This window comes from Phocoena phocoena, chromosome 5 (assembly GCF_963924675.1).
Source record: "Phocoena phocoena chromosome 5, mPhoPho1.1, whole genome shotgun sequence".
Lineage (NCBI taxonomy): Eukaryota > Metazoa > Chordata > Mammalia > Artiodactyla > Phocoenidae > Phocoena > Phocoena phocoena.
In genome coordinates, this window is record NC_089223.1 from 111,636,804 (window position 1) to 111,652,214 (window position 15,411).

Below are 15,411 nucleotides of genomic sequence, written 5' to 3' on the forward strand. Positions count from 1 at the left end.
CAGCAGTGGGTTATGAGAGTGGTAAACTTCATATTACCATGTGCTTGTGTCTGAATATTAGAGCTGTTAGCCAGATGCTTCCTGTAGACTTCCAGAGAGGCAAGAAAGTGTGGTGCCCCTGGGATCCAGAGGCACTGATATGAGGTATTCAGAAGATACATGAATCATAGGGTATATTCATTTCATTTGGCGCCATGTGATTCCACTGACTTCACTGTGGGTAACCAGGTCTGCACCAGGACCCTTTCCCTTCTGCTCTCTGATGACTTCGAGGTGCTGCCCATCTAGACCAGGCCCTGCAGTAATTTCACACACTCCCCTAAGAAAGTCCTCAGGGGCTGTCATGTATTTTCATGTGTTTGCTCTATTATCCCTCCCTGCTTGAGTCTTACAGATAATTGATGATGCTTCAGTTAATCATCTTTCCCCCTCTTTTGTTCACCAGGTACCTCAGGCTTGAAGGGGCTCTTTTATTGAGAATCGATGTCTTCTCCTAGGTAATTGATCACCGTAGACCCAGGGACACTCGACTCATCATCGAGGGAGGGTAATCATCATGAATAATCAAAAAGCTGTAGCTGTGCTACTGCAAGAGTGCAAGCAAGTGCTGGACCAGCTCTTGTTGGAGGCGTCAGATGTGTTAGAGGAGGACAAGAGGGAGGACCAGCGGTGCAGAGGTGAGGTCCTGATGGGAGGTTGCTGGGGGGAATGGGGAGCAGCAGGTTTGCTCTCCTTTCCCCTGTCTGAACAACACATTCTCATCTCTGCCCTATTTTTCTTCTCTTGGCAGATGACCACAGAGAGATGAGTGGATTTCTAGGGCATGAATGGGACATGGGCTGTGGGTGGACGGGCAGGGGAGGAAGCCCACTTTGTTGCAGTGAATTGCTGTCAGTTCTAATTTTAAGCTTCAGTAAACATGAGGCCACAAGAAACAGTTTAGTTCAAGAAGAACAAAGGGTCCAAGTGGGCTGGTGCACGTAAATTTCAATTATTAAAAAATTGAAGCAACTTCTGAATGGTGGCACATACTTTTTTTTCAAACTAGGCTTTTGTGCCTCATCAGTTTCCATAGACTTCTACAGTTTCCACAAATATGTCATCTCATCAGTGCCATCTCTCTTTTTTGATCATCAGTACATTTTCTTATCTTGTATTTACATGCCATTTGTAAAATAAATCCACTCATACTGATAAATACTTATTGCATCATTATCAGAGTTTAAGAATTTGGCTTTTTTGCTCATTCATAGTTTGTGCCGTTCATAGTTTTAGATGAGTCATTGTTTGGGAAGTTTCAATCACAAAGTCTAGAAAGTTAAAGCAATTCTGATTTCTTCTTTAGCCAGTTTTGAAGAGGCAGCCTTCTTAGATTTCTTTTTAGCATTCAGATAAATTTCCCTTCATTTCTATCAGTGTGTCCCTTTTATGTGCTTTTAATATTTTTCTTTGTATTTTTAGTCATTTGCTATTCTTTACAGAAATAAGATCCCCATATAAAATGCACACTCCCCATCTCTTTTGTTGTTGTTGATTATGTAATGGGAAAAGGTTCTAGGAGAGTCTTTTTCCCACATTCTTGTATATAGGCACATATATTTTTATAAGAGAACTTTTAGGTGCCTTTAGAAGTCTAATTTTTTGTAACCTGTCATCCAGGCTCTTTTCCAGATAACATGCCCCATGTCCAGTTGTTGCACAGCCTTAGTGTTTTCTTTCTTTACTAGCCAGATACATCAGAGTCTAACTTCGCTTGCTCCAGTGCTGGTCCTGGTTCTCCCCAGGGGCAGTGCGTTGTGTTCTGTTATTTCTCCTGAAGTTTTTCTCTTCTCCTTTTACTACATCATGTCCTTTGTCTCTTCAGCCCAAATTCCTTTAAGCTTTGTGTTCTCCTTAGTGAAGACTCTGAGCCCTCATTCGGGAAGGATTTTCTTTTTCTTTTTCTTCCCAAGTGCCACAGAATAGGAGAAATAATCAGTTTAGTTCCAGATAAGGCAAATCACGACTGCAAAATCACTCAATTAGCCATGGCCCTTCAGGTAAGCTGCTTGGGGAAGTAAGTGACCAGAGAGGCAGAGGAGGCTACTGCTCGGTCAGGGGTGGACTGCTGGGGTTGGCTGAATCCAGTAAACCAATGGCGGAGGAACCCTGTGCTGAGCCATTGACAAACTCAGCATTCGCCCATCGTCACTGCATGTTGCGTGGTCCACCCGAGTGCCATCAGTGTGGTTGGACACAGTCTGAACACGGAGCCTGTCCCTCGGCAGGTGGTTTCTGAGCAGCTCTAGCTCACGGGTCGGGCTGCCACCGCCACTGATGTCATCACCCGCATGTGCTCCCAGAGAAAGGCATTAGTACAGGGTCACTTAAGGCGACAGGACCAGCTGGTAGACTCGAACACGAACACTGTGGGTTTTACTCTTTTCCCTCTTCCTCTCAACCCCATCCTTTTTCTTCAGAAATTGTCATAGTCAGCATGGGTGACTAGTCCTAGCAACTCTAACCCACTGGGATAGAGAAGGAACTGAAATCCAAAAAGAGATATATTTTTAAAACATACTTCAGAGGCATCTTTTATTTCAGTATTCCCCAGTGGACTATCCACGTTCTGGCACGATCTGTACGGAAAGGGTGGTATGAGGAGGAAAAAAGGATTTGTGACAAATATATCATCACGAAGAAATTTTGAAAATATTTAAAGCTATTCATTGCCAAAATACAGTGAAATTCTGTGAATCCAGAAATCACATTTCTGTTGTCATTTAACTAATCCTTTGACTCCTGAGCTTGACACTCATGGACAGAGTATCCAAATAATTTATCAGAATTGAAGTACTTTTGAGAGTGAAAGAGCACTATTAATAAGTACACTATGATTACATAGGACCGTCCTAAGCAAACAGAACTGAATAGTCATCCTATTCATGACTATTTAGAAATATCATTTAAGAAATTTTCTCTATATGTATATTGGAAACATTTTCAGAGATTAAAATTATGTCAGTGGTGGTAAGAGAAGATTGTGACCACATAGGCTTCCAGCCTTGTGGTTTTGCTTTCACTGGGGGAGTGCCATTGCACAGAGGGTGCTCAGTAGTTCTGGGTTACTGAATGGGGCAGGGAGTGGGGGGACAATGGTTTCAGTGTGATACTTGTAAGTTATCCTTAGTAGTCAGTCCAGATCGATCCTTCATTGACATAGCCCATGCATTATCCCCTCAATGCCAAGCAGTCCTTCCCCTCAGGAGATTTCCTTACATTTGCCCAGCTGGTGGCAAGGACTCAAGAAGACATCATGAACCAAGGCAGAGTTAGCTTTTCTTCCTTCTCTTCTTTTTTTTCACTCTCTTTGTCATATCTCTTTTGTCTTATTTAGCATGTCTCAGAGAGTAAACATGAGACTAATCTTTCTTTTAACCATCATGGTGTGATTTACAAAAGTGATAAGATGTGATGCCAGTTTTCAGGGAGCTGACAGTCCACAGTTCAATGAAAGGATAGATGTGGCTAGAGAACAGTAGGATGAACGCTGAAAGGAGCATGCACCTGTGGGTTTGGGAGCACTCATGAGGGACATCTCAATTCCACTGGGAGATCATGGCAGGGCTAATGAGAAGTGGCAGTGCCTGCACTGAATGCTGAATGAAGTCAGTGGGCCTGAGCTTGGTCATGAGGCAATTGAGGGAGGGCAGTGCAAACAGTGAGGACAGGATGTGCAAAAGTATTGGAGAATTTTGTGCAGAGCAATGGCCTGGTCCATCTTGTTTTTAGCAAAATGGGAATCAACAGTTTGGAAGATGAAATGGATGGGGGGAGATAGAAAACAATGATTCAGGAAAGAATTACTGATAATTAAAAGGAAGAAATCGATTTTAGGATCCACAGAATTTGATAACCAATTAGATTCAGGGAGGAAGAGAGAACAAAAAGTCTAGACCAACTTCTGGGTTTCAGACTTGGGCGAGTCAGTGAATGATAGTAGCATTCATCAATATAGAAAACAGAGAGGGAAATACAATATTTAGAAAAAAGGTGATGAGTTCAGTTTTAGATATGTTGAGTCTGAGATATCTGCAAGACAAGCACCTGGAGATTTATAGCTGGCCGTCATATATACAAGTCCATGATACCTTATTCACAGCCCTGGAGGGGGGTCACATGTGCTGCAGAATTCAGAATTTTTTCAAATGTTAGAAAGGGAAGTATGGTGTATATACCGTCTGTTATACTAACACTCCAGTAAAAGCTGGGGCAGCATCTATAGTCAAACATTAAAATTTTCAGAACAAAATGTTGACTAATCTCACTATAACAAGATTATAAATAGCCTCTAGTCAATTCAAGTCTGGTTCAGGTGCCAAACTTAAAAAAAACCTTCTAGTTTGCAGAGCTTTTTGGGTTTCCCAAGTTTGGATAGGAGATTGTTGACTTATATAATTAACTAGGTTTGATGTCTATTAAGAGATTAACTATATCTCCTAATGTGAAACAAGGCCATTTCATAATAAATTGATATGGGTTTTTTGCATCCATTGTCTATATTCAAATGTAGTCCACAGGGAAAGTCTGAGGTGAGGTGAGGTCTTAGAGGAGAAAAAAGAGGTTGTACAGATTGATTCTCTGCATTACCCAGCTGCCACAAGCCCCAAATGCCATTCCATCTCAGTCCCGTTCTCATTTTACAGGAAAAATAATATTTCCTTCGTTCCTTTCTCTGATTCTTCATGCAGAGATAGTCACTGAAGTGCTTTACTTCCTGCTAAAACCTTTTTTAATGCCTGACTACCCCAATTTACCCGTAGGGCGAAGTAGACCAGGGCCACCCCTGACAGATAGCTTTTTGCTATTATTCTTTGAGTCAGAACCACCAGGTTAGGCCAGCCAGCAAGAGGTAGGAAAAATTTTTTTGCCACTGAGGTGCTTCATCATAACATTGGTAACTCAACAGCCTTTTCTTTGACTGCAATTTCCTTACCTGAACTCTGACCTTTGCAGCTTCACTCCCCAGCGAGTTAAGAACCCTGATCCAGGAAGCAAAGGAAATGAAGTGGCCCTTCGTGCCTGAAAAGTGGCAGTACAAACAAGCTGTGGGCCCAGAGGACAAAACAAACCTGCAGGATGTGATTGGCGCCGGGTTGGAGCAGTTACTGGTAGGAAGAGCCACACCACCTGTTCCTCTGACACCCCCAAGTGAGGCATTTAGCCTCTAAGTGGTCTAATAGATTAAATTTCTTTGAAGCATAAAACAGCCCCTACCCTTATGGTCGGCTCTGCCAGATTGACTAATGTGTGTGGGGGGAAGCTTTTTAAGAGGGTTTGCTTGCCCATAAGACCTTCTGTTGGAAAGGCAAATCAAGTACAAGTGAAGAAGGGTGGTCATGTCATGCTGAAATATTTGCATGACTTAAAAATATATATATATATTCTTTTCTTTTAAGTCTTTATTGAATTTGTTGCAATATTGCTTCTGTTTTTTATGTTTTGGTTTTTTGGCTGCGAGGTATGTGGGATCTTAGCTCCCCGACCAGGGATTGAATCCTCACCCCCTGTATTGGAAGGCAAAGTCTTAACCACTGGACTGCCAGGGAAGTCCCTATTTGCATATTCTTGGTGGGACAGAAGCAGTAGTTTTGATTCCGCCATGCCTCATAGCATTTTTATTTTGAAATACTACTTTCTAAAAGTTGGGTAGGTTAAAAAAAATAAATTCACCACTATTTCATCCATGTGACTTGCTGTCTAAGCTACTGAGGTCTGGCATGTCCCTTTCCTGAGCCCTGCCTGGAATCCTGTTCACTCCCTTATCTCCTCATGATTCACACTGTTCAGGAAGTATCATGTCAAAGTCATTGGCATGCTTATTCCTCTACTCATTTATTGGAAACTAATCAAATGGGTACCTCTACCTCAGGAGAGAGCCTCAAGAGTAACACATGAACTCAGATTTGAGCTCAGATTTCAGGCTTAGGTTCTGGGGATGCTACTAGGAGTGCCATTTTCCTTTCTGATAGTGTTTTTTTTTTTTTTTTTTCCTACATTCTCTTAGATGATTATCAAAGAAGAGACTCTATTAGCTTGTATTTTTTTTCTCACATAAAATATAGACGTTTGTCTGGAGACCAGGCATTACAAGCAATGATAATATTCCCAAAATTTTATTTTATTGGTTTACATGGGAATGTGTTTTGGGGTCATCCCAAAATAAATGTATAGATATAGACATTGTTTTTACCTATTAAAACAAAAATCCAGGGAAGATCCCCTAATCTATGTACACATAACAACATTGTTGGAGACAGTGACTCCAACAGTCATTACTGTTGTCCAGTCATTACTGTTACTGGAGGAACAGTAACTGCCCCCCAAAAAACTTTCCAGCCCTCCAAAAAACAAACACCCGAGGTTAAGCAGACTGAGGACCGCAAAGGAAAGTGAATACTTGGAACGAATTCAGTGGTGAACCAGGGGGTTTAAATAAGTGTGCTTGTTGTTAGTGGAGAAGTGGAATGGAACAAAAAATGTAGTGTGTATATCACTGTAGAGTTTACAAAATGCTTGCACATGCATCATGTCATTTAATTCTCAAAGTAGCCCTCCAGTGATTATTACCATTATCAAGCCCATTTTGCAGATGAGGAAATTAAGGTGCAGGGAGGTTAACTTGCCTAGGGGAACAGACCAGTGAGTGGTGGAGCTGTGACTTAGCCCCTTCCTCCGTCCTGCTCCAGTTCTCCCTCTGGAAGCCTCAAGGAATGAACTTGAGAGCACAGGTAGAAGTCCTGAAACTTGTTTACTCTAATGCAGGCTGTAGAGTAGAACTTTCTGCAATGTTGGAAATGTTCTATATCTCTGTTGCCCAATACATTTAGCCCCTGGCCACATGTGGCTCTTGAGCACCTGAAATGTGGCTAGAATGACTGAAGAACTGAATTTTTAGTTTTATTTAATTTTTAAAATGAACTCCTGTGTAAATAGCCACATGTGGCTAGGGCTACTGTTTAACTGGATAGTGCAGCTCTAAAGCAATGGTGCTTTAAGTTAGACCTCCCAACAACAGCACTACCATCACGCAGAAACTGAGTCAGATTCCTGGGCCCTGCGCTAGTCTTAGCAAATCAAAAACTCTGGGTGTGAGGGCCTAGCAGTCAACATTAGACAAGCCCTTCAGATGATTTTGTTGCATGTTAGAGTTTAAGAATGACTGCTGCAAAAAATAGGGTGGCGATTAATTGGGCAGCTCTAAGAATCAGTCCATTAGGCTGCTTTAGCCCGTAATGTGTTTAACCTGGGAGCTCTTTGAACTCTGAGCATCATTTTCTTTAGATTACCCAGCAAGCTATAAATTAAAGGCAGACAGCCTGAACAGGAATGTGCGTGGAGAAGGGCTTGGAAAGCCCTGTGTGATTCAGCCAGTGGCATATAAGAACTTTCTCTCTGAATTTCCAGCATAGGCTGAGAAACTGAGATGCAGCACATCACTATAACCAGGGTTTTATTCCCTTCATTCCATGCACGCTTACCAGATCCCCCTCGCCGTATTCAAAGCTGGTGGTGACGTTGGCTGAAAAACTGAAAATGGTGTTTTAAAAACTTCCAGGTCTCGCTGCATTTGGGGTTAATGTGAGTTGAGAGACAAACAGCTCATAGTTGTTAGACTATTTCAGGAATCCATTCATTATTCCTTCTACTTTCCCTCTATATATTGCACGGATGTCACAATTGGGGGGAAGTAAAGGCATAGAGAATTTAAGAAGTTTGTGCCCCGCTCACAAGATCACTCAGGCGCAGCTCTAAGAATCAGTCCATTAGGCTGCTTTAGCCCATAATGTGTTTAACCTGGGAGCTTTTTGAACTCTGAGCATCATTTTCTTTCGCTTACCCAGCAAGCTATAAATTAAGCAACCACACCTCCTAAAGACTCTCAGGATGCTTTCTTATTGTGTCAGACCCCAAGTGCACAACTGCTAAACCACTCTGTTTTGTAAATATGGAGAACTATAGCACCCTGTGAACTCGGGCTACTATTAATATCTTAGTTTGTCAAAAGTATCTCGAGGAAATTCCATGATCCATGATTTGTTTTTGTCCCGTTATCCACTGGTTTCAATATTACACTTTACTGAAGCTGGACGACCATGTTATAATATAACTGTGAGATTCTGTTCTTACATAAAAAATAGTTGAAGGCTGCTAAGTTTGTCTTTTCAGTTATCTCTTCTTACCGTTTTTTTTATAAATCTAAATTTCCGTGATTTTTTCTTACCTTGAAATGAATCCTTCCCATAAAAAGTTTCCCTTCCATTTTAAATATTAGCATTACACTTGGAGTGTAAACGCTGTCTTTAAGTTAATTCCACAAATAACAGGGCAAAGTTAAGCATAGAATTGTGCTGAGCGCCTGAGTTAGTAAAATTAAGGGTCATTTCTAATGTTCCTCTCTTAGGCTTAACTTAATCAAGAAAAATCGTATGTGTTTTGTGCTCTCCTTTCTGTTCTCCACAGCCTCCCCTGTTTCCTCCCTCTCCTAAGTCCCCATCCCCCCAATCTTTTCTCCTTTGGTGTGTGGCCACAGACAGAAATTTATGGCAGGGGCCAACCTCCTTTACACTCCACACAAAGCTTGCTGACTTGAGAGAGTTTGTCTGCTCTCTCTCAGAAAAAACACCTGCAGCATGCTCCCCAAGAAACCTGGAGAGATGGGAGATTAATGTGGCTGTAATAGCTGGGCAGTGTTTTTGGTATTATGCCCTCTCCCCAGGTAGATGGGTCTTTTCCGAGATGATACCAATTATTTATTGCTGAAACATCTGTTGATAACTGCAGCTGCCCTTGCGAAACAAAGCATATCATGGGGTCACAGGCTATAGGGACCTAAAATCCTACCTCATGCTAGGTTTAGACTATTCAGCAACACCCTCAAGTCCATGGGTTACCGTCATCTTCAGTGTCTTATCGTGCCATAGAAAATACTTTGTAAACACTGCCCTGCCCTGCCCTACAAGCTTTGAAGTATTATTTCATCTTCATCGGTAATTTATATTCCAGTGCCATTGTACTGTGGGAAAAAGAGGGGGAACCTTTTTGTTTTCCATTTAATTGTATATCGCCTGACACTTTGACCTGTATTATTAGTATTAGTCAGAAAAAGGATTTTCTCCCTCTCTTATTTAAAAATAAAATTTCAAGGGAAAGTAAGCGCTCCTTCAGCTCCTTTCACTCAAAACAATGTTTACACTCTGAGAGGGAAAGATGAAAAGCACAAGCAATTTTTTTCAACTGTCAGAGAAGGGCATTTCAGTTTTTGAAAGAGAACAGTAAGGCCCTTATAAATATCATTCAGCAAAACCTTTGATGGATTTTTCAAAAAGTATTGAAGGCTTTTAGCATTAGCTTCAGTTTAGCTTGGTTTTGGGAGGACAGAGCAGAGTTCTAACTAGTAAAACTGTCCTTGCTTATGAGATGCCAGGATACGAAGGCACTGGCCTCAATGTGATTGCCAACTTTCGTGATTTCTTCAGTGACTTTCACACTCCTGAAAAGGACAATTTCTACATGATTAAGAGAAAATACGAAAAGAAAACTTTTGAAAGGGCCTGTTTAGATTTGCGTGTCAGTGGCAGTTGGGAGCAGACAGGGCTGCAGGGCCAAGAATTGTTTCATAGACCAGGGTTTTGAGCATTCCCTGCAGATTTGGGGGTCCTGTTGCAGGGGCTGGCCTCTTTCCAACCCTCCTTCTGTTTGGGGAGGGAACCTGGATTTAGTGTGGTACCTCTGTAAAGAGACACACCGTTTATAGGTTGGCTAACTACATACAGTACAAGGAGATGAAGCAGGCTCACAATGAGGGTATTTTTCCCATTTCCTTTTCAACTTCACAACCATGAGGATGGACAATCTGATAACCGTTACTCAACAGACTTTTAGGGAAATATCTGTGCTACCTTGCAGGGATTTGAAGAGAGACCAAAAAAATAACTGTTTTCTTATGCTCATATGGTTGAAAAACATTTGTGAATGAATCGAGTTTGATAATTTAGCTTTCAGAATATTGTTTCTAATATGTCTCTTTAGATAATCTAGGTGCCTTTAAGTTGTTGATATTTGTAATTTTTTTTTGTTTTGTTTTGTTTTTTTGATATTTGTAATTTTGAACTACTTAAAATATTAAAGCGTCAAGAATTAAAACATAAATAAATATGAATAAATGTAAGAATCGCTCATTACAAGACTGCAGGGAAATATTTTTAAATGTCTAGTGTGAGTAACCTGGAAGCAGAGAGGTAATAAAGAAGGGCCTTTAGCAAAAGATAACTGAAGTATGAATTTATTAGAAAATGAAATATGAGGTCGAAGAAAGATACGGGTATGAGGACAAAGTAAGGGGGTGAGATGCTATCCATGGGAACAATAAAATTTCCTCCATGAATAAGCTCTGGGTTAAAAGATGTTCTTAAAACTAATTTTAAGACCATTTATTTCAGGCACCAGTTTTCGTATTAATAATAGAGAACTCAGAACAGTCATAGGTGCTTTTGGGGTTATGATTTGTTCAGCAACTTATTTTCTCAAATGAGGTTTTCATCTTTAACTATGTCCTTTGGGGCTTTAATAACTGAAATCTTTTTCATCAGGATGCTAAAAGCAAAGTGAATATGAACTGTATATTTATGCATTCATTCAGGAAAACTTGAGTATTAACATGTGGCAGGCATTTGATGTAGAGCACTGAGAGTAATGCAAGAGAAATAGAAGACCTAATTCATGTTCCAGAAAAACTACCAGAGTGAAGAGATAGGGCAACCCTTTGTCAAAGGCCTGCTTGTTGGAATGGTTCCTCCCATTTTTTAACCACCAAATGTGTGGCGGGTAGTCAATACATATTCTTCTAATTCCTACAGACTTAGCCATATGACCTGTCCTACCAGTGAAGAGTGACTAGAAGTGACAGAAGCTTTATAAGCCATTGCGTAGTTCAGCAATTGGGTGCTTTCCTTTGCCTCATGAGAAAAAGAAGGGCTGCTCCCTCAGCCTGGATCCTGGAAAGGGCAAGATACATGGAGTAGAGTCTCCGAGTTGGAGACAGACTGCACCCAATGTGAAATATGAACAAACACCAAAAACTTTGTTGTTAAAGGCACTGAAGTTTGGGGGGTATCACAGTTTTACCAAGTGTTATGGGTTGATTTGTTCCCCATCAAAATACCCTGATGTCCTAACTCTCAGTGCCTCAGAATGTGACTTTATTTGAAAATGCTGCCATTGCAGATGGAGTCAGTTAAGATGAGGTCATAGTGGCATAGGGTGAGCCCTTAATCCAATCTGACTGGTGTCCTTATAGGAAGACAGCCTTGTGAAAACAGAGACACAGAGAGAATGCCATGTGACGATGGAGGCAGAGGTTGGAGTTATGCAGCTATAGGTCAAGGAATGCCACGGATTTCTGGCAACACTAGAAGCTAAGAGAAAGGCAAGGAACCTTAGAGAGAGCATGACCCTACTGACACTTTGATTTCAGACTTGTGGCCTCCAGAACTTTGAAACAACACATCTTTATGTTTTAAGCCACCTCGTTTGTGGTACTTTGTTATGTCACCCACAGGAAACTAGCACACCAAGTGAAAGCTGGCTTATGCACATGTAGAATATAATGATACAAGAAAGCTCTCAAATGACTTCAAGATTCTTAGCATGTGGTCCTCTGCCCCCATAGGGAGGAAGGCAAAATAAACCACAGTCCAGTCAAGAACAGAATTTGTTCCAGAGAACATTTCGACAAAAGTAGTGTCTACAAGGAAAAAAAAGTAGGTTCTGGTATCTAGTATCTGTATTATTTCATCCCCAAACACGACTGGAGAAAGTAGACTGGAGAAAACATATCACTCTTCCTACTTCATGCCGTTTTGAGCTGTAATACAGCAGCCCACTAAACATCTCCATTTGGATGTCCCAGATGGCTCAAGTCCAAGAGGTTCGAAACCTGAACTCCTCATCTCCCAGCTCCTCCCTTCGCCAACTATGTTTTATCCTCCTCCAGTGGTCACGTACCGTTAAATGGTACAATGAACCACCCAGTCACCCCGGTCAAGCCCTAGGAATCTCCTGTAATTCTATCTCCCCCTCAACCCTCATTTCTTATTGGTTATCAAATCCTAATTTTCCTCTTAAATATCTCCCAAATGCATCTTCTTCAACCCTAGTGCAGCTATACTAGTTCAGCCCCTATTATCTCTTTAGACCATATCCAACCCTCTCCCTATTTCTAGTCATGTCCCATGTGTCATAAGGATAGTAAGGTTATACTGCAGGGAAAAAAACCAAACAACTCCAAAATCTTAGGGGTTTAAAGCCATAAAGATTTGTTCCTTCCTCTTGCTACATGTCCATCTGAGGGAATGTTGGTGGGAGTTCAGCCTTATGTCACTCCCCTTTAGAGACAGCTTGATGGGATACCTATCATTTAGAATATTGCTGGTTGCCATGGCAGGGGGAAGGGGAAATTGTGACTTGCACAGTGGCTCTTAAATACTTCCATACAGAAGTGACCATTGGTCAAGATAAGCCACATAGTCACACCTCATTTCAAGGAGCCAGGGAAGCACAATTCTACCATGTGCTCAGAAGGAGGAGACCCAGAAATACATGGGCAGATAGTAGCCATTATTGCCATGGCTCCCCAGCTTTTCTCCACACTGTAACCAAAGCCATTTTTCTAAAAGAGCAATCTGACATTTTTTCTTGCTTAAAATTTTGAGGGTGAGGGTGGGGGAATCTCAGTTAATTTAGAAATAATAAATAAATAACATGTATATTTTATAAAAGCATCTAATACTAATCCTGAACAATAAAATCTAAATAAATTTGAATGAACATTTTTATTAAAGTGGTGGGATTACAAGTTACTTTTATTCTTTATATTTCTTTGATTCCATAAGAGACATCTCTTACCGTTATAAACAAAAATATGGAAGGGAATTGAGAAAGAGAAGAGCATCTGTTGTTCAGTTGCCCTTAAATCTAAATAGGATCAAATGTTCAAAAGCCTAAGTGAGGATAGTAAAGTTATGCTGCATCCCTTCTCTAAGAGCATATAAAGTCTAATACTGAACTGCTCAGATTCTAATGGAGAAGCTGACATCATTAATTAAGTGACATCGACCATGCATCTTTTCACTGATAAAGTGAAGATTCAAAATGCAGTGCTCTTGTTTCTGATTCTTTTCTTTTCCCATTTGATGGCCTGCTGTAAGCTAAGTATCATTATTCTCCTGTTAAGTTTTTGGAGATCATTTTAGCACACATGTGTGAAGACACATACACACACTTATGTGATATACACATTATTATATATATCTACATAATTGATATTCATGAATACAAAGTATTTCTTTATCAAATGATAGAATACCAAACCTGGAGGGCAATTTAGAGGTCATCTATTTCAAGCCCATCATTGGATACATGAGCAAACTGAAACCCAGAGAGAGTAAGAAGTGGCTTGCTGTAAGTTGCACAGCCCATCAGTGGGAGCAGCAGGACCACAGCACCCAGGTTTCCTAGCCTGAGCCTGGCGTGTCCTCTGTCAGTCTACACAATTCCATCCTTCACACAGGGCTGCTGCAGTGCTGGGGCAGCCTTTCCCTGCTGCATTCCTATCGTCTCTGCTGCCCTGTAACCTGCCCTCTGCCTTCTCTGTTAATGCGATTTGACTTTTTTACTCAGAGCAGAATTAATTGAGACAAATTTTATAATTTCCAAATACCAACATTTAAAACTTTAGTTTCCTCTGCTGAACATTATAGTTCTTCTTTTGAAAAGAAACCAGCCAAAAGGTTCAGATCCATCAAAAATGAATTTCATTTAATAAGTAAAAATCAGGCACCAAGAGAATGGAGCCTTCGGAGGATAAATACTAGCCCCAAGGCCTCTGTGTGTTCAGACTTCGAGATAGAGTATGATTAAAATCACCAAGTATTTAAAGCCTGCTCTACAACTGTGCCCAAAAACTGCCCCTTTTTATACGGTACTTTCAAGCTTCAATGGAAGATAAATGAAAATGGTGACTTGTCCTTAAAATTCAACCAGTGAAACTTTGGTTGCCACAGAATCAGGCATGCGAGTTATCCCTTTGATGAGGACTAACCCTATGGCATGGATTTCATGTCTCCCCATAATGAGGCCCAAAAGCTGAGCCAAGTCTTAGAGGAGTTCATCAAACTAAGACAAGTGGGCAGAGCAACCCAGCTCAAAATGCAGAAAATGAACAGATTGAAGTGTTGGGCTGAAAAAAGAAAGTGATAACCTCCAGAAAATGATCAGTCCTAGGGATGTGCTTATTCAGTCCTGTTGGCAAGTAAGAATAACATCACCTCCATAACATATCTGATACTGTTTATATTAGTTGAACCACAGTGTTGTACTGTATGTCAACAAACACCAAATACAGGCAATTTCATGTGATTCGATACAATATTCTCTTCACAACATATAATATTGATAAAACCCTGCAGAATATTTAGAATTGATTATGTCCATTTTGCAGATGAGATGATTAGCTCAGAGAGCTTGAGAGATGTTCCCCATCCATACTACTAAGTGTGGTGAAGCTGGGATATGACTCCAGACCTCCCCTCTGTGCCACCCCCATCTGCTTGCCACCATCCTTTGATGATATAGAATCACCTGCCCTGCTTATTAAACCAACTTGCCTCAGAGGGCAGAAACCAAAAATGTTTAAGCTCAACAAATTCATAGATGAGTGGAATTACTTCCTTCTTTTTTCGGATGTGTTTGTATAGAACAAAAGAAGATTTTCACTATCCCATTGATTAATTCGTTCTGAATCTTTTTTTTTTTCTGAATCTGAGTTTTTTTTTTTTTTTTTTTTGCTCATCAGTAAAAACTTTTGAGCAGGCACTCTGATACACATTTATTTATTTGTTTAATAAATTATATGCATGTGCTGCACATACTATGTTATACATATTTCTTTAGGATAGAAATTTAAGAAGAACAAAACAAAGATTAAATGAATATTTTAAAATATTTTTTAAACTGCATTATTGGCACAAGAACTTTTTGTTTGTGTTAAAATTGTAATTGAGTATGTTTAATTATTTTTTAAATTTGGCTTAGCACTTTCTTTTGAAGATATGGCTAGTACAGTTTATTTCAGTACTTAGTTCTGACTGTAATAGTTGAAAAACTGTCTCAAAGATATGTAGATCCGAATAAGAGATAGGCTGTGATTGCTAATCCATGCTGCTCGTATTTCAATCCATTTACCAATTACGAAAAATCATTTGATAAAATTCAGCTGGCAAATTTCCACTTTCTTCAGTGTCAGTTGTGTGTTTCTGCAAGATAATCAGAAGACATGTTTTAACAAACGATGTCAAAACTCATTCAGATTCT

At 40.3% G+C, this 15,411-nt stretch overlaps 1 protein-coding gene across 1 annotated transcript in view; it reads left to right on the top strand.

Annotated features, from left to right (window-relative positions):
* The first annotated feature begins 556 nt into the window (after positions 1-556).
* The window catches only part of ALPK1 (alpha kinase 1), a 59,835-nt gene continuing 44,980 nt past the window's right edge, over positions 557-15,411 (top strand). Inside the window, exons 1-2 of the mRNA XM_065877272.1 lie at positions 557-677; positions 4,996-5,150. Coding sequence (XP_065733344.1) covers positions 557-677; positions 4,996-5,150 — 276 coding nt within the window. The remainder of the gene's footprint in view (positions 678-4,995; positions 5,151-15,411) is intronic.